We start from the raw sequence: 19,426 nt of genomic DNA, 5'->3' as shown, positions 1-19,426 counted from the left end.
CTAGCCACTGGCTATCTATAGTAAAAACCCCTCTGTAGGATGAGGCAGGAAACAGCGTAACAGCATAAAGTCCTTCTCTTCCAACAAATGTATCCCACCAAGATCGGCTGAATCTTTCTCAACAGGACTGAGCTTTGCTCCGGACCCTTCCTCCCATCCCCACCCCCATTGACACCTCTTTCCCGCCAGTCAAACCTTCCCTCCGAATTGGCGGGCAAGCCAAACCCCTGATAGGGCGAGACTTCCAGCTCAGATGCTGCAAAACAATCCTGGAGGACATTCATTTCCCGTGAAGCTGGCTTCCAAAAACCAGGGCTAGAAACGCCCCTGGACCTACCCCAGGGGAAGGAAACTTTCTGCAGCTACAGTAAGCGTTGAGGGATGTGGAGCCCTGTGGCTGGGGCCACCTGGTCCAGAAACAGGAACTGCTTCTGGGGAAACGGGCAGGGAGGAGAGAGTGAGAGTAACCTGCATTAAAAAGGGCTTGGACAGATTTATGGAGGAGAGAAGTCGATCTTGATCCCTCCTGATCTGAGGCTGCAAATGCCTTAGCAGACCAGGTGCTCAGGAGCAGCAGCAAGCAGAAGTAGCCACTGCTTCACCCTCCTGCATGTGAGCTCCCCAGCTGCACCTTGTGGGCCACTGCGAGTAGCAAAGTGCTGAACTAGATGGATTCTGGTCTGATTCAGCAGGCTAGTTCTTATGTTCTTATGACATACTTCGGGCCAGGAGAATATCATTTTTCCCCCATGAACAAACCTCCCACCAGCTCTGTAGCACCTGACGCTATTGGAACGAACGGGCCAACCAAAGAGACCCGTTGGTGCGAAGGGAGTCTTGCTTTTGGTGCCAGAGGCTTGAATGGGCTGAGATCCCAGATCCAACCATTCTGTACAGCTGCAACTGGCTCCTAAGGAAACTCTCCCTCTCCGCGCTATATCGAATAACCCCGTGCAATCCTATGCAGAGTTCCCTCTAGTCTGAGGCCCCTTCCGCACATGCAGAATCATGCACTTTCAATCCACTTTCTCAATTGTTTGAAAGTGGATTTTCCTATTCCACACAGTAAAATCCGGCTTCATTGAAAGTGGTTTGAAAGTGCATTATTCTGCACGTGCTAAGAAGGGGCCTGAATTTATTGAAAGGAATGAGTTTAGACTGGAGTACCCCTCTAGATTTGCTGCCCTGAGGGGTTTGAAACGGCTTTTGAGCCGGACAGAGATCAACTCGCACTAAAAATAACCAAAAAATAAAACTACGTCCTCTTTTTCAAACAATACTTTTTATTTTATACTTTTTTCTATACTTCGTAGCAAATCTTTTATAATTTTTTTTGCTGAATTCGCTTTATAATAAACTTTCTTAAAGTACAGTTTTTCTTCATTTTTTTTTAAAATCAAGGCTTTTCTTATACTTTCCCCTCCCCCCGAAAACCTTTACGCTGTGTGTTTTTATTTTAATTTCTTTTTTTAAAACGTTAACATATACCCCTTCCCCCCTCCCCCCGTGATCTCCCCAATTGGATCGCCAGATCTCTTCCAATAATGGTGGGACATCTAAAACAAGAGAAAGAAGGCTGGACTGTTGGAAAAGAAAGGAAAGAAAAGGTGGGGGGGGGGGAGGGAAAGAGAGGGGAAAAAAGGCAGGGGAAAACTGTAAAGATGCCTTGACGGTTTAAGTAAAGCTCAACTCTCAGCAAACATAGCAGCATTCATGAAGTCCATGGCGTACTTTAAATCCCCTTTCGAATGGGTTCCCCCCCCCACCCCATTTCTTGGTGTTGTCTTCCAGTTGTGCTTTTTGTGCCTCTCACGCACAGCCTCAAGTGGAAGGGGGGGGGTCCCTTCTTTGTCGTGGAAATGACCAGGAGAGAATAGAAAAAACTCCCTTTTTGAAAAAAAAAAAAAAAAAAACCACAAGATTTTCCTAGGAAATGGGGTGGTCGTCTGGGAATGGATTCACCCTCCGATGCTTCTTGGCGCACGTGGTCAGCTCAGTGGGTTCCCTTCCGGTGCCTCCCCGCCCGCCCCCGCCCCCCTTTAAATCACATGGCTCTCTTCCTTTTGGCTCTCAACCCCATCTCCTTCCTGGCGATGTGTTTCCCCAGAAGGGGCCTCTCTTTTGTGGCCGCGAGTGGCGTTATTAATAGTATTATTAGTATTATTATTACCTATTAATGCTTTTATTAGTATTCGGTGGTGGCTGGAAGCCGTTCCTGAGATTGCTTTGCGCACAAAAAGAGGGCTCCGGTTGACCTTGGATCTGCAGAAGAGGAGAGTAAAGCTCTGAGGTCCGGTTTTGGCTCTTGGGTGCTCACCGTTTGGTACCATTTTGGCAAATCGTCGACGCGCGAGAGAGGGAAGAGAAGGGGGCGGCAGGGAGGGAGGGAGGGAGGGAGGGAAGGGGGGGGAGAGATGGTTGCGAGGCCTCTCTCGCCCCTTCTCCAGGGCAGTCCCTTCCCTGAAGGGTGGAGTAGTAGCCTCTCCCCCCTCTCCCCCTCCCCCACCCCAATCCAAAGGATGGAGACTTTGCCTCTGTAAATCCAGGTCCTGGAGAAAGAGAGAAGTGGCTGGCGATGTTTGGGGACCGGGCGGGGCTCTCTCTCGCTCTCTCGCTCTCTCAATCTCCTCGGCCTCTAGAAGGAGAACCAGGTGGCCAGGGCGGCCGACAGCGCCAAGAGTAGCAACTTGCAGGCGGAGGCCAGCGCAGACGGAGCGGCCCCGTTGGACTTGCCGCACAGCACGAACAAGTTGCCTTCGTAGTCGAGCTTTTTGGATTTCTCTTTCAGCTTCTCCCAGACGTCCATCACCCCTTCCTGGCAATCCGTGAGGGCGGTGAGCGTGCAGGCGTGGAAGTCGTCCCAGTACCTGAGCCCAGAGGAGAGAAGAACACAACGGCAGGTGACCCGGACTGGCTGCAGACCCCCCCACCCCACTCCACCCCACCCCACCCCTCCAACTTCCTTCCAGCTGCCTCTGAGCCTGTGCGTCCTTTAAATACCCAAAGGGATATGAATCATAGGGTTGGAGGGGACATAGAGGCCATCTAGTCCAACCCCCTGCTCAATGCAGAATCAAGAGCATTCTAGGCAAGAGTTTGTCCAGCTGCTGCTTAAAGACTGCCAGTCAGGGCCCCACCTCCTTAGGCAGCTGACTCTACTGTTGCATAATCCTGACTGTAAAATCCGCCCCCATCTCCAATATCTAGCCAGAACCTTTCTGCCGGTAATTCAAACCCATTAGTGCCAGTCCCCTCCTCTGCTGCCAACAGGGAAAGCTCCCTGCCCTCCTCTAAGTGGCAGCCCTTCAAATACTCCAGGAGACCGATTATACCAGCCTCCAACCTCCTCTTCACCAGACAAAACAGGACTGCAATGGACCTCAAGGGCCATCTAGTTTAAGAAGAAGAAGAGGAAGAGTTTGGATTTATATCCCCCCTTTCTCTCCTGTAGGAGACTCAAAGGGGTTTACAATCTCCTTGCCCTTCCCCCCTCACAACAAACACCGTGTGAGGTAGGTGGGGCTGAGAGAGCTCGGAGAGCCCAAGGTCACTCCCAGTGTGCACTCCCAGCTGGCGTGTGTGGGAGTGCGCAGGCTAATCTGAACAGCTCAGGCGGCAGAGCTGGGAATCAAACCCGGTTCCTCCAGATTAGATACATGAGCTCTTAACCTCCTACGCCACTGCTGCTCCTTAACCCCATGCCTTTTGCTTCTCTGGCTAAACGAGAGAGGGTGGGTTCCTTCTTTCCCAGGCTGAGCCTTGACATGCAAAACAAAGCTAACTGGCCAAGTGGAATAGCCCTGGAGAGCCTGGTGAAAACTTGGACCTTTCTTTCTTTCTTTCTTTCTTTCTTTCTTTCTTTCTTTCTTTCTTTCTTTCTTTCTTTCTTTCTTTCTTTCTTTCTTTCTTTCTTTCTTTCTTTCTTTCTTTCTTTCTTTCTTTCTTTCTTTCTTTCTTTCCCAGCTGCCCAGGTGGAACCAGCCCTTGGGGAAAGTGTCCAGGGACCCCAGACCCTCCCAGAGAAGCTGCTGGCCGGTTTGAGGGGGCTGATAAACTACAGCTGGGGGCAATGCTAGGCCTAGCCAGGAAATGGGCTTTGGGGCCGAGCCTTTTCAACAGAAGAAAAAGGAAGGATACCTTTCATGGTGTGGTGTGGTTTGCACAAAACAGTCACCTTTGTTGGAGTGGAGGAAGAACCAGGAAAGCGGTTTACAGAAAGACAGATAGAACAAAAGGACGGGCAGACCAGCGATGTCCAACTCTGGCCCACTAGATGCTCATGGACTACAATTCCCATCAGTCCTGGAATTGTAGTCCATGAACATCTGGATGGCCAGAGTTGAACACTCCTGGTGTAGACTTCTTAGATGCCTCAGGGCTGGTTTCTTCCCTATCATTGAGATTTGAAACACAGATCTCCCATTAATATCAACCTCCTTGGGGAAACTGCTGGAAGGGGCGGGGCCGCCTCCACACCAGACCAAAAGCCGTGTCAGCGGGAAGAAGGTAATCCAGCCAGTCCCAGAATATAAATTAAGGGCTTCAGGGGTGGCTGTTCTAGGCAGCCGGCATGAGAACCTTTTCAAAGTGCAGCAGCAAGGCCGCCTTGTTGTACACTCTCACCTGGCCTACCTCACAAGGATGTTGTGAAAATAAAAACGGAAGCGAGTTGTTGTAATGGGATAAGCCATTTTGGGTCACCTCGGGGGTGAAAGGCAGGATATCAATACAGTTTTTAAAATCTTTTTTTTAATCTCGATTTCTTGATTTGCAAAACGATTCGATTTTTTAAAAGCTCCACAGGCATCCTAAACGGCTACCGTCAGAATACAGACGTGGCCTCATACAAATCCTGATTGTAAAAAACCTAACTAGATAGCTAATCTGTCCGCATAATACATAACGCCCTGCGAGGAAGCGTTTGTGTAAAACAGAAGTTCAGGATCACTTATTGTCTCGCCAGCATGGCCAATTGACCATGCTGGCAGGGGCTGAAGGGAATTGTAGTCCATAACATCTGGAGTGCCAAAGGTTTGCCAACACTGGTTTAAACACTACTGTTATCTATGATCGATCACTCACTACGATTAATTGTTATCTAGATAGGTGTCAAACTCGCGGGCCTCCAGATGTCATGGACTACAGTTCCCATCATCCCCTGCCAGCATGCTAGCAGGGGATCATTCCCATCATCCCCTGCTTGCTGGTAGGAGATGATGGGAACTGTAGTCCATAACATCTGGAGGGCCGCGAGTTTGACACCTGTGATGTCTTGTCTAACACTCACCACCCCAGGGGGATGTGAAATCCCAAACCCCAAACTAGCAGCTAGAAAAAGGCACCCGGCTGCCTGCTGTAGCGTGCGGTTGTTGTAATCATCTGTTCTAACTTTTGAAAGGCTGACTGGCTTCCATGCCGTGCTGGAGATCCAAGTCCTGGTGCAGGAGAAACGGCTTTTCCTAAAGCACCCCGACATTTGTCTCCAGGAAATCTCCAGAACCCCTAATTCCAACGACACTGCCGCAGTGCATTTGGGAGGTGCTGTTGCAAAAATGCTTCTCGTCTGAAAGGCAGCGCCTCCCTTTCCTTTATCAGGATGCGCCTCTTGGACAACGTGCTGTTGTTCTCCAAGCCGCTGGGAACTCCTTTCCTGCCAGAGTGACCACTTGATGCAGACCCGGAACTGTGTGGATCTACAGTACAGAGTCTAGCACTTGGGCGCGCTTCACATTGGGGCATGTTGGACCTGGGGTGATGGGGAAGAGAGACAGGTTGCGAGGGGCGCCTTCCCAGTTTGGGGGTCATTATTAGGAACACGAAGCCATCGGAGCGTTTAAAGGAATCGGCCTCCGGCGCCTAGAAAGGCGGAATGCATTTCGTTTCCATGAATAAAGCCATCGGTAGCTATATTCCCCCCCCCCCCGCCCCACAAATCCAGTCTTCAAGATATCAACGATTAAGAGCTTAATCCAGTATTCGTCGCTGTCATCTCTGGAAATCGGAGCCGCCGCCGCCGCCTCTGAGCATGTGCAGAGCGCCGCTTGGCCTCCTCCTCCTCCTCCTCTGCCGGCCAGCCTGGCTCAGCTGAACGGAGCTCAGTTCTCCGGTGGGGCTGGGTGGCCCATTTCCGTTGCACGCAATGCGAGCCGTTTCCTCTTCCTTTCTCAAAACGGATCCACTCTTGCGCGCGCCTGATCTAGTCTACTTCCAGCCAGGGCGACCGGCTCTCTCTCTCTCCAGATCCGAATCGCCTTTCCTTGGACAATCGCACCAAGTCACCCCGGCGCGGAGCTGCCTTTCAGAGGAGAGTGACACATGCCGGTCCAGACAGCCAGGACTTCCAAACGGGGCCGGGCCTCCACCGAATTGATCTCATCTTCCCGCCCCCCGATCATCCTGGCCCGCCCCCAGCTTTGCCCAGGGGGGCGTTCGGTCCAGGTTTGGTTATTACGCCTGAAAGCATCGCGGGGCGAATCCTAATTTACGAGCGCTCCGAACTGGCTGCGGATTCCAAAGGCTGGCTGCATTTGTTCATAAATAATGAGCAACGGAGCTGGCGTGAAGGGCTGAGAGGGCGCCTCTCCTACTGTATTTCCTGCCGTAATTGCAGCTCCCAAAGGACAGCTAAATCTTCCCGAGCTTCTTTCAGATCTACACACAGGGGCGCTCGACAAGAAGAAGAACGAGAAGAGGAGGAGGAGGAGTTTGAATTTATACCCCCCCCCTTTCTCTCCTGTAAGGACACTCAAAGGGGCTTACAAACTCCTTCCCCCCCCCCCACAACCCTGTGAGGTGGGTGGGGCTGACAGAGCTGGGGGAATCAGATTGGGACCCGGTTTTCCGATAAATAGGAATTGCTACTATCAGCTTCAGCATGGCCAATTGGCCATGCTGACTGGGGCTGATGGGAATTGTAGTTCCTGAACATCTGGAGAGCCGCAGGTTCCCTACCCCTTGACTAGCGCAAACTGGCAGTGTGTTGGAGCGCACAGGCTAATCTGGTTCCCCAGATAAGCCTCCACAGCTCAAGCGGCAGAGCGGGGAATCAAACCCAGTTCCTCCAGATTAGAGCGCACCTGCTCTTAACCACTACGGCACTGCTGAAGGGGGGAGGAGGCGGCCTCCAGGGGATCCTGTCGCCTCCCTGGCCCTGCGCCGGGAGCAGAGAATCTAGGGCAGACTGGAGAATCTCCTCCCGAGCCCTGCTCAACAATAATGCATGGGCTCACCGTGGACGCTGCAGCGGAGTAGGAAGGCGGTGTGGACGCGAATCTGTGTGCGGGCTCGCCCCCCCCCCCCTTTCTCAGGCAGACATTTTCTGGGCCAGGAAATGTCAAGCAACCGAGCTTGTTAATAGAATCGGGGAGGGGAAGGCAAACGACTCCAAGCTTGTAGCAGATCGGCCTTTTTACGCCATGTTGGTGTACCAGATTGGCAAGGTTTCCTTTTCGTTCCCTCCCCGGAATCGGGCTGCGTCGCTGCAGGAAGGATTTTTGTATTGGACGCGAGATGTTTCAGGAAAGCCACCAATCAAGGCGAAGCTGGAGGCGAGTCCAGAAGCACCTTAGAGACCAGCCGCGGGGAAGAAATCGAAATCTTGCTTAGGAAAGAAATCGAAGCATTAGGCAGTTTCCGTCTTGCTGCGTTTTGTTTTGGAGAGGCGAGCAGCCGGACCGGTGGCAGACTGGACCATTTGTAATTCCCTCTGGCTGTGTATATAAACAGCTCTACTCTACGTACGAGGTCTGTCGGAGTACTACCGGTGCGTGTCATCATCGGAACATCATGGCTGGTGTGGCCTTTCCTTGTAAACAAACGGATCTAGCCTTCAACCGGGAGACAGCCGGGTCAGATCTGCACCGTTTTCGCCCAAATCTTCACAACTCGGCACTGAGCTGTTGTTCTGAGCGCCCGAATTGCCAACGCTTTTGAAAATCAAGGGAGCGCTCCCAAGCTTTCAAGCCAGTTGGCTTTTCCAAATCAGAGCAAAAGCTGAAACCCGGGGGAGCTCGAGGCACCGATCCGAAAACAGATTTGAAGCAGGCTCGGCCCAAAGTTCAAGAAGGGGGTTGTTTAATTCCCAAGAAGAGTGTTTTAATTCCCAACGTGAGCGATTTATAGAGGACACAGGAAGCTGAATTATACAAAGTTCCCTCCCCGGAATCTAATTCTAATTCCTGCTGCTAATTCTCTAGCTTCTTCTACTCGATCTGGCGAGGGCTCTCTAGCGTCCCCTAGAGAGCAAGGGTTTTCATGACACAACCTTTAACTGGATTGACCCTGGGGCCTATGGACCCTGCCAGAGCCGTGGGCCCTCCGACTGACTTCCAAAGCGGTCCGCTTTGGGAATAAAGCCCCCACCTTGGAAATAAAGCCCCCACCCCCACCCCCAGACTTCTTTATGAACAATCAGAGAACCAAGCTGCCTATCAAATTGCTATATAAACGCTCTGTTTCAACCGTGCTATCCAACTGAATTGCCCCGACTGGGAAGCTAAGCAGAGTAGACTCCGGTTAATATTTGGCTGGGAGACCCCTAAAGAACTCCATCCAGGGTCTCCACGCAGAGGCAGCCAATGGCAACCTCGCTCCTGAACGTCTTTTGCCTTGAAAACCCTACGGGGTCGCTCTCAGTCTGCCGCGACGAGGCCATCCAACTATGTTAGTACAAACCCATTTATCTGAAAGTGAATCCGATCAGTTTCAATCAAATTTGGTTCTTGGTTTGACTACAGTCCTTAACTCCAAGAAGCGCCGTTGGGATTGGTGCCCCAAAGGCTCCGAAAAGCAGTTTAGAAGCAAACCCTTTCGTTTCATTGGGTTCCATAGTGGACGCTGCTTGTAGAAAGTTCTATTCCCTTGAGGGAAACACAACGGGTTTCATAGCCATCTTTTTCAGGGCCCATGTAATTCAGCTGGTTTTATTGCTTGCAGGACCACACCAGTCTCCTCATTTGAAAGACAAAAAGTTTTTTTTTTCACGGCTTCATTTGTAAAACAGAAAGTCATTGTGGTGTCCTGGAAGGTGCTGGATTGGGGGAAGCCCTAAGAACAAATTCCCCCTTCACATTGCAGCAACTCGCTTAAAAAAATTAAAATCCTAACACAAGAAGGCAATTCAGATTATCCTGACTAGAACTTCAATCTAACACAGAATATTTTAGATCATTTCTGCACCTTACTACAACACGTGGAAGGAACTGAAGTTACAGTGCTATATGCTGTGTGATATTTCACTGCAGTATCTTAAAACACTATTAAAGATAGGAGATCCCTTTCCTTTTACTGTAATTGGGCGCTAGTTCCCTTTCCCTACTAACTTCAAGGAGCTGTTGGCAAAACAAGATAAATCTAATCTGACAGAAGAAGTTCTTAAAGGACTAGGAAGTCAAGGCTATGGAGAAAATGGAGTCGGCCCCTATAGGGCCCACCGGATGTGTTGTCTCAAGCATTCAGTTTGCACTAAGAGCTACCGCTTTTAAATTGAGAGGGATAATAGCGTTTTTTCCAAGGCTGGTGGGATATACGTTTTAAGTCCAGCGGTATGACATGTTTTATAAATGCACCTATTAACCGGGAGAGGACCCTCAATGGAAACCAGCCGGTTAATTAAATTCGGTTCTTTAAAATCCTATCAGGATAGCACAATACAGTCAATACCTCACAAAAATAACAGAGGAAGATACAAAATAGAATATAATGAAAGCCATCAAAAAATCAGAGCGTTTTAATCTTATTTCTGTAACCTCCCACGGTTCTTTCCTTAGAAGCAAATACAATAGAAAGACCCAGTTTTTCGTCTGGGGTGGGTGGGTGTTGATCTATTGCAAAGAATGGGGGTGAAAATTGCACACAACTTCGAAGCATGCGTTTGGTGGTTGTGCATCGTTTCGTGTGTTAATCGGCTGAGTTCTAGTATAGGGTGGAGGGAAACCGTAGAGAAGAAGCCAGCCTTATTGCTATTTTTTTTGCTTTTAAAAAACCCCGAATAACCTTTGCGCACATGCTAAAGAAACGGGAAAGGCCCCAGAGAGTGACAGCAACAAAAGAAGGACACCTACTTGCAGATCGTTTCGAGATTTCTCTTGTCGTCCAGGTCCTGCTGATAGCCGGCAATGTTATTGCCCATCTTGAGCACACAATCCGAGAAGCCCTTAAAGACCGCATCGCACTTGCCCGCCGCTCGGACTGCCTGCACCAGGTATGCTGGGGAACAGATCAGCACCACGTCAGCTGGACAGCTCCGGGCAAAGGAAACCGCGCGCGGTCGTCGTCGTCCCCCCCCCCCACCTCCGCAGCCCTGGTTGTGACTTGAGGACATTCTTGTGACCCCCCTGGAATTTCCTCTCCCAGCCTACACAAACACACAGAGACCCACCAGCACACCCAGAGAAGCTGCAACAGCGATTGTATCTACCTCTGCCGCCACAGCCCTTCACCACAGAGAGGACATTATTGCATCCTGCCAACACATTGGGCGAGATGCATTTTTTAAATTAAACAAATGTGCCCAAATGACAGATCGAGAGGTCGGCTTCGATGCTTTTAGCATCCATCAATTAAAAAAAAACAATAAAATAGAAACACACCACTAATCTTAGCAGTGTTTATTTCAAATTCAGGCTTCATCTGGAACGTATCGTTTGAAAGCTATCACGTTTTGAACCTTTAAAAAAATCTTAAAAACACCCAGACACACACAAATCCAAATGCAATTTCTAGGACCATTTACATTCACTTCAGCCCACATTGCATTTCAGTTCCTCGTTCCTCTCAGCGCCTTTCGGAAGAGGAGGAACATTGTAGGAAGATATTACTGATGGGGCGATGAAGACCACTAAGCCCCATTCAGGACAGACCTTTAAAAGTGGATCCTATATCCATAGAGCAAGGTGGGGGAGGGGGAGGCGAAGGGGGGCTATCAGAGAAATAAAACCTCGGCTAGTATTAGTTTCCAGCCGTGACACGCTCTTTCACCACCACCCCCAACTGCACCAAGAGGATTTGTCTGGAAAAGGCTGCCCCAAACCCGCCTACTTTTTGAAACACGATTTCTCGTATTCAGTGCCATGTACTCGGAGTGTGGTGGGAGGCAGTGAACGCAAATCCCTGGCAAAAGGAGAACCTAAACTGCGGTTGACATGGCCCGTGCCTATCTCCTTCCTTCTGGTCCCTGCTTCTCCACCATGTACCTCCCCTTCAAGTTCTTTCGGTTGAGTGAAGACAAAGGACCCCCCCCCCCCCACGCACAATTAATTTCTACCAGACTTGGCTTCACCGAATTCTCCCCGCCTCCCAAACAGCTTCTATCCTCAGACACATCAGCCGCACTGATTCTCCGCTATCCATCTTCCACTTCTTGCAATGAAACCCAACACCTCTCTGAGAAGATCTGCGGGGAAGCTGAAACCCCAGACGCCCTTGTTTGTGCCTGTTGGGAGGACAATTTGGTGACTTCGGCAGGGGGGAGGCCACCCGCCCAGATGTCAAAGGGAAACCCCCCCAAATTTAGGAAGATTTCTATTTAAACCTTCCTTCTACCCAGCCACACAACCCTGGGGCGTAATACACACTACCCAGATCTCAGTGGCAAAATCCTTTTTGATCATAATGGTCAAATATCTCTCTCTCTCTGTGTGTGTGTGTGTGTGAGTGAGTGAGAGAGAGAGAGAGAGAGAGAGAGAGAGAGAGAGAGAGAGAGAGAGTTGACATTTTTGCTTGGAATAAGTCAATTGATTACGTGGCTCCAACACACACGTACACACCAAATTAAACCCGGCCGCGCTGCCTTCGCGGGCGGTGTTTGGAGAAGGCGACGGAGAGGATGCAGCATACGGGGAATTTATCCCTATCAATCCTGCAGCAAATGAAAGGGAATTAGCGACTTGTTGGTTTAATTGATCATTGGCTTGATCCCCGGCAAGCTGTTAGCTGCTGGCGGCTCCATCGCCTTCCCCACCAAGCGGGTTAGCGAGAGTGTCAGTTGGGTACCCCCAGGTTTGCGCACTTGCCCAACCCGGGCAACAAACGGTGGAGGGGGGGCGGAAGGGGGGGCCGGGAGAGAGCTAGCAATTGAAGCCCCCCCCCCAGATTTTCCACTACAACCATTTGGCAGGCTGGGCGTCTGTGTACGCGCGCGTTGTGTTTTAATCGTCTTGGATTCAATTACAACCTAGAAGACACCCTGCTCGTTATTGCGCTGGAAACCCCACCACCTCCACCTGATTTATCGTTAACCCGATTTAGTAACCACCTCACCCCACCCCCCACCCCCGGCACGTCAAAACACGCAGAGGCGGCAGAGATTGGCTGCGAGAGGGAACCCGCAAACAAATAAGAGGCACGGCGAGGCGTCCCGAGAGGAAAGAGCCGGTCTTTCTGAAATCTCCTCACAACCTCGCCGTTCAAAGTAGCGGCCCGGGCGGGGGAGACGCATCTCCTGCGAGGGCGCGCTCCGCAAACCCTTTCTGCCCCCCCCAAACCCTTTGGTGCAAAGGGACGGGAGGATAAGGAGGCTCAGCAGACAGGGAGGTCGGGAGGAGTCCCACCAGGCCCCGTTGACCCCAGGGAGAGAGAGGCCCTCCCAGGGTACACCAGAAGCGCCCTGCCCGAGCTCGCCCCCACGCTGGGTGGGGAGGGCTGGCGACGCTGGGGCCAAGTTGGGAGCGCCTCTCTGGGCCTCTCCGCTCCGCTAAGCAGCCCAAAACGCGCAGTGTGAAAAAGGTGACGAAACCTCATTCACAACTGCGTGCGCGCAGGCAGGCACACACACAACACACGTCCAGGCACGTGACACGCTCTCTCTCTCGCTCTCTTTTTGCTTCCTAACATCCCCCCCTCCCTTCCCTTAATCTAATCCTAGGCAGGTCTGTTCGTTCCCCCCTTCATCTTCCTCTCTCCCAGCGTTTGCTGCCACCAGCTCCGCCTCTGCAAAACCGTGTCCTCCCCACACAAAAAAGGTCACCGAATTCGGACCGATTCCAGCCACGGGGGCCCGCGGCGCTGGCGCAAGGATGGGCATTTTGGAACAGGCACACGCGGACACGGGCAGCGGCGGGGCGCTGCTGCACCTCTCGCTCTTGCCAGACCACCGCCCAGCCCTTGGCTGGAGCAGGTGGTGGAAGCCGACCCTGCCACGGCAGCCGGACCTGGTTCGCCAACACCGACAACGGCAGTCATCTTTGGGAGTCGGGCAACGACCCGGCGGGGGGCTGGGGCCCCAATCCCCAAGGGCATCCTCAGAGGACAATTCCACGTCTCCCGCGCCTTCGCGCCCCTCATTCCCGGGCGGCTCGCTTGCAAGCGAAAAGCGCGCCGGTGGCCAAACGGGATCCCCGCAGAACCCCTCGCCTGCCGCATTTCCCACCAAAACAAAGCCAAACCGGACCCACACCGGGGCACCATTTCCGACCGGAGAAATGACAGGGGTGGGGGGTGGGGAATTCCGACACATTCAAAGCCACAAGGAGAACAGGCAGAGACATCGAAAGGGGGGAGAAAGGGAAGATTCCTTCGCTGCAACAGGGCGATATATTCTAGCCTTTTCATCCGTTTTATTCCCAAGGATCGCAGCGTTGCCTCTGCCGTGTTATCCTTTTCATTTCCGAAGGGGCAGTTTAAGGGTCCCATTCGCCCCATCCCCCCGTCCCGCTTCCGAAACGCTACAGAGATCGGCGAGAGAAAGGAAAGCTTCCCAGAGAAATAAATAAAATAAAGCTAAATATGTGGGACACGAAGACCCCGGAAGAAAGCATGCCAAAGGAGGGGAAGGGAGAGGGGGGGGGGGTTGCAATTCTTACAAGCGGTGTAATAGAATGCCCCCTCTTTCCCCCTTTTGGGTCACACCAGCCAAAATTAAGATTTCGCCCCTCAATTTTAAATAGCGCAGAACCTGAGTGGCTGCCACATCAAAGACGCTTCTTCCAGGCTATAAACTGGGGCATCTTTGACTTACATCTAACAAAAGCAGGAATCTCTCATAATCCCCCCCCCGCCCCCCCAATGCTGAAGGAACCCTAGGCTATTTTTAGCTCCCCCTTAAAAATAAAAACGGTCTGGGCATTTTTGAACAGGACTTGCAGCGGCGAGAGGCAAAAGAATCTAAGACATTTCGCCCCCGATTCTCCTGATCTGGCCAACCTCCTTTGCTCCTTTTCACGCCACAGAAATATTCATGTCTAAAACTGCCGCAGTCGGGACAGAAAAAGTTTCCTTTTGCGAATCAGATCGAGGAAGACGATCGTTTCGTGGATCTCTCCGTTTTCTCCTTTCTCTCTCCCCGCCTCCAATTCTTATCTCTGTTCTCTCTAGGGAGGGTGAAGGGGGGGGGGTTCAGCTTTGGGCGTGCTGTGTTCGGATGGGGTGTGCTCTGTACAGACACAATTTTTTGGGTGGGTGCGTGTGGGTGTGGGTATATATATATATTTGGGAGAAAAGGACGAGAAAAGGGACCCAGTTAGGCAATTCACGACGGCGTCCTTTCTGAGATGGACGAAAAAGGCGCCCCTTGAAATAAGTCTCCAAATGCCCGAATGGCCGGATTTCTTTCCAAAAAGAGAGCCCAGTTAATGCTCAAGCAGCCACGAACGCCACTAAGTTACTAGTAATTCTTCGCATGGGGGTGGGGATCCCTAATTTGAATTTGAGAGCCATTATTTAGCATTGGGGGGGGGGTGCATAACGTAGGGCTTTGGTGCATTGTCCAACCCCCCCTCCCGGCTTGGCCCCCCCCCCCCCCCCGAGGATCCAAGTCCACTTACCTATCTGCACAGCCAGGACCAGAGAAACGTATCTGCCGTTCAACTTAAGTCCCATCCTATAGTTAATACCACCATTTGCGAGGTGCGGAGCCGTCTGTCTCTCTCTGCCTCCGTCGTGGCTGGGCTTGCGGGGTTTAAAGCGGGGCCGGGGGAGACGCGGGGGGCAGCGGCGAGCCGGGCATCGCCAAGCACCAAGTTCCCAGGCGCCGAGACTTTGGCCCTGCGTGCCGCCGAGCTGCCAGGGGGGCGGACGGACGGGCGGGCGGGCGGACGGGCGGACGGGGCTGGCTGGCTGGCTGGCTGGCGCAGGAGGCTTGCTGGAGCGACGGGGCCGCAGGAGCGAGAGCAGCAGCGGGCGCAGCCGGAGCGGGGAATGGCTCTCCCCATTAGGAGGGGGCGGAGGAAGTGCAGCCCCACGCCCACAGCCAGCCCTGACGTGGGCATGACACGGAGGGCTGCTTTTTTTTTAATGGGCACCTTGGAAGAGAGGAGCGCCATTTGCAGGCACTGCCTGGACGGTGCGGACCCGACGCGGCGCTTCTCCGCTGGCTTGGCACCCCGGCCCGCCCGGCAGCCGCGTTCTCTCGCCCGGCTGCCTGGTCCTCCGCGCCCCTTCGAGGACAGCCTCGCCCTGGGGGGGCCTGCCTGCCTGGCTAGCCCCACTCTTTAGCGCGGTGCCCCCCGCCTCAACCTGCGGGCGCCAGGCTCCCCACAGCCCTGCAGGGGGCGCCTTGCCTTGAGCCCTCGCCATCCCGAGCAGGCCCGGCCACAGGCCCGCAGGAGTGGCGCTCCGGGCGCACTGGCTCCGCCGCCCGCGGGGCTGGCCGAAGCAACAGGCCGAGGGGCGGCTGACCTGGGCTGCAAAGGGCCGCCCGGGGAGCCACCGGCCGTGGCTCGTGGGCAGCTCGCCGGGAGGGAGCAGCGTTGGGGCGCCCGCGACTCATTCAGGAAGAGAGTTTCCGTGCTGGGCAGGTGGGACCGAGTCCAGCGGTCCCTTATTGACCAGCAGGGTCAGGGGGCAGAGCCATCGCCTGCCTGCCAAGAGAAGCCGAGGCATGATGTCATGATTTCAAGGTGGCCTCTGGGGGTCGAGCGAGGGGGCAGAGTTGGAATAGACACGTAGGTTCCTCTTCCCCTCGTGCTGGTCCAGCTGTGCACCCTTCTGCCTTTTCCAAAGGACACTTTCACCTCCCTCTGATTACGCCGGGGGTCCCATTGGGAGCAAAGCAAAGCAAAGCAAAGGGGTGCAACACACCCCCGGGGACAGGAATGCGGTGTAACTTTACTGCTTGGCGGTGCATGCTCCAGGGGGACCTTTCCGAGGACTCTCAGAGGTCTGGGGGTTGCAACTGGGGGGCTCCTCGCCTCCAGAGCAGAGAGGCCAACCAGCTGCCTCCCGAGTAAAATAAGCAGGTCATGCAAATAGGGCACTCCTGGACCAGACGGGACGACAACGACGTAATCTGTGCCCCATTCATACAGTATGTGCAAAATATAATGCCACACAGTAAATATCTATCTATCTATCTATCTATCTATCTATCTATCTATCTATCTATCTATCTATCTATCTATCTATCTATCTATCTATCTATCTATCTATCTATCTATCTATCTATCTATCTATCTATCTATCTATCTATCTATCTATCTATCTATCTATCTATCTATCTATCTATCTATCTATCTATTCCTCCTCTCATTTTATTCATCTCTCTCTATCCATCCTTCTGCCTCTCTCTCTCTCTTTCTGTCCATCCCTCTATCTCTTCCCTTTCTCTCTCGATCTGCCGCTCTATCTGTCCATCTATTTAGCCATCTACCTATCTCTCCCCTCCCCCACCCCATCTGAGGCCGATGTGTCCCGCGATCCAGAAGGGCTTTGGGGCGAGCTCTCCTTGCTAGGGCAGCACTGCAGACTCGGCTGTTTTATAACCAAGTGAGGCGCTGGAGGAGATTAGGAAAGGGGGGGGGGGCTCTGCGGAGAGATCCAGGACCCGGCAGGCGGGGGAGGGGGGCGTGAGCGTTCGCCTAGCCGGGGAGGACCGTAGAATCCCCCCTCGCCCCCGCCTCTTCTCCGCAGCGGCTGCGGGGGCGGCGGGGGCTGCCTCTCGCTCGCTCGCTCGCTGGCCGGCGCTGCCCAGGCCCGGCCCCTGCAGTGAGGAGGGCGGGAGTTTCGGGAGCCTCCCCCCGCCCACGCCGGCAGCGATTACGTCACCCGCACGGGTGGGGGGGGGGAGTCAGTTGCCGCTCTGCATGCTAAGTGTCCTGGACCTGCCGGGCCTGCTTGGGAGGCGCCGGGCCCGTTGCATTGCAGGGCGCGGCGGCAGGAGATTGGGAAGCGGGCAAGAGGCCTTCTCTGGCAGAGAAGAAGAGGGGGTGACGGAGGTGCCCCGTGTTTGCCAAGCTGGCATTGATCTTGGACCCTCGTGGGGCAAAGAAGGCCTCCGAAAGGCCCCTACAGGGGACCCCAGAGTGCTCGACTGAACACACGTTCGCAGTGTGCTCAGAAGGCTGCCAATAGGATGGGGCGGGGGTGGGGGAACAATGAGAGGAAATGGGCTGTTTCATGGCTGGGATAATTGCTTGCAGATCAAGCTGATGGGAAAGCCACAGCGAGAGGGAGCGGCTTTGGAAAAGACAAGTCCGCATTTATTCCCCATCTTCCTTTCCTGAAAGGAGTCTCACAGCAGTTTACAAACTCCTTCCCTTCCTCTTCCTGCAAAAGACACCTGGTGGGGTAGGTGGGGCTGAGAGAGGTCTGAGAGAACTGTGACTGGGCCAAGGTCACCCAGCAGGCTTCATATGGAGGGGGGGAATCCAGTTCACCAGATAAGCATCAGCTGTTCACATGGAGGAGCAGGGAATCAAATCTGGTTATCTAAATCAGAGTCTGTTGCTCTTAACCACTATACCAGGGGTCTGCAACCTGTGGTTCTCCGGATGTTCATGGACTACAATTCCCATCAGCCCCTGCCAACATGACCAATGCTGGCAGGGGCTGATGGGAATTGTAGTCCATGAACATCTGGAGAGCGGCCGGTTGCAGACCCCTGTGACTATACCACTGCTGGCTAGCATTTGTTCATATGATCTTTCTTTGCACACAGGTGGAAATCCCCTACAGAGGACATTGGTGGTGAAAAGTGCTGTTAAGTAGCAGCCAAGTTATGGGTTTTCAAGACAAGAGACTTTCCAAGGTGATTTGCCTGCTGGTCCTTGGTGGTTTTCCATCTAAGTACTAACCGGAGCTGGCTCTGATCTGGCAAGGTTGGGCTATGCTGGGCCCTTTGAAATTGGCACACACAGAAGTAGAGTGGGCATCATGGTGCTGGGCCTTTGCCCCTTCCCTCGTGAGTTGCCAACGCATGAGCCTGTCTGTGTGAGTGAAGTCTGCACACAGGCACTTTCCCCATGATTGAAAAATCTTCTTGAACACACACACACACACACACACACACACACACACACACACACACACACACACACACACACACACACACACACACACACACACACACACACACACACACAGCGCCTCTGCATGGTTTATAGCCAAGCACGTGGCTGCTTGTCCTCTATACATGTTTACTTCAATGCAGACAATTTGTGCAAAGGGAGGGAAGTCAGCATGGGCTCATCAGAACTCCGAAGCTTAGCAGGGTCAAGACTTGAATGGGAGACCACCAAGAAAGACTCTGCAGAGGAGAGCTATGGCAAACCACCTCTGCATCTCACTGTCCTTGAAAGCCCCTTGCTTGAGGTCGCCATAAGTGGCTGAGACTTGATGACACTTTACACACAATGTGTATATAGGGAGGGATACATGGAATATCTTGAGCTCATTGTATCTCTAAGCAGGGTCAATGCTTGGATAGGAGACCACCAAGGAAGACTCTGCAGTGGAAGGCAATGGCAAAACACCTCTCCTTCCCACTTGCCTTGAAAGCCCCTTGCTGGGGTCACCATAAATTGGCTGTGCCTTGACAGCACATACAAGGTGTGTACAGGGAGGGAAGGTGGCATGGTATAGTCCATTCTCATCATATCTCGGAAGCTAAGCAGGGTCAGGATAGGAGACCACCAAGGAAGACTCTGCAGAGGAAGGCAATGGTAATTCACCTCTGCTTTTTGTTGGAATAATATCTCCTGGTAGTGGAGATTATTCCTGTTCACCAGTGGCGTAGGAGGTTAAGAGCTCGTGTATCTAATCTGGAGGATCCGGGTTTGATTCCCAGCTCTGCCACCTGAGCTGTGGAGGCTTATCTGGGGAATTCAGATTAGCCTGTACACTCCCACACACGCCAGCTGGGTGACCTTGGGCTAGTCACAGCTCTTCTGAGCTCTCTCAGCCCCACCCACCTCACAGGGTGTTTGTTGTGAGGGGGGAAGGGCAAGGAAATTGTAAGCCCCTTTGAGTCTCCTGCAGGAGAGAAAGGGGGGATATAAATCCAAACTCCTCCTCCTCCTCCTTCATATCAAGCAGAGTGCACGGGTGGCTGAGAGCACACCAGAAGCCTTACCTCATTTGTGTGTGTGTGTGTGTGTGTGTGTGTGTGTGTGTGTGAGGTTCCCATGTGCATGCAAGCTAGCGCAAAAGAAAGTCAGAGTCAGTTGTAGTTTCTAATCTAATAAAAAAGAGTGTTTATTAGTGAACTCCATTCTGG

The 19,426-nt window shown here is 52.8% G+C and overlaps 1 protein-coding gene across 2 annotated transcripts; it reads right to left on the bottom strand.

Annotated features, from left to right (window-relative positions):
* Positions 1-1,265: 1,265 nt before the first annotated feature.
* Positions 1,266-15,158, bottom strand: NRN1 (neuritin 1). 2 transcript variants are annotated; one of them, XM_048507977.1, is made up of 3 exons: positions 14,760-15,158; positions 10,062-10,206; positions 1,266-2,867 (listed from the first exon to the last, which is right to left on the bottom strand). In XM_048507977.1, the coding sequence occupies exons 1-3, from the start codon at positions 14,812-14,814 to the stop codon at positions 2,636-2,638; spliced, it is 432 nt and encodes a 143-aa protein (XP_048363934.1). In that variant the 5' UTR covers positions 14,815-15,158; the 3' UTR covers positions 1,266-2,635. The 2 variants fall into 2 exon arrangements, with proteins under 2 accessions (XP_048363934.1, XP_048363935.1); XM_048507978.1 differs by lacking the exon at positions 14,760-15,158 and adding an exon at positions 11,038-11,181.
* Between the last annotated feature and the right edge of the window lie 4,268 nt (positions 15,159-19,426).

The sequence above is a fragment of the Sphaerodactylus townsendi genome, linkage group LG09, assembly GCF_021028975.2.
Source record: "Sphaerodactylus townsendi isolate TG3544 linkage group LG09, MPM_Stown_v2.3, whole genome shotgun sequence".
NCBI lineage: Eukaryota > Metazoa > Chordata > Lepidosauria > Squamata > Sphaerodactylidae > Sphaerodactylus > Sphaerodactylus townsendi.
The sequence above is the reverse complement of the archived record's forward strand: the minus strand, read 5'-3'. Positions and strand labels throughout refer to the sequence as shown.

Coding starts and splice junctions, on each gene's coding strand:
- NRN1 (XM_048507977.1), bottom strand. CDS start 14,814: ATGGGACTTAAGTTGAACGGCAGATACGTTTCTCTGGTCCTGGCTGTG. Junction 10,207..14,759: donor GGTCCTGGCTGTGCAGATAG/GTAAGTGGACTT, acceptor TCTGTTCCCCAG/CATACCTGGTGCAGGCAGTC. Junction 2,868..10,061: donor AATCTCGAAACGATCTGCAA/GTAGGTGTCCTT, acceptor CTCTGGGCTCAG/GTACTGGGACGACTTCCACG.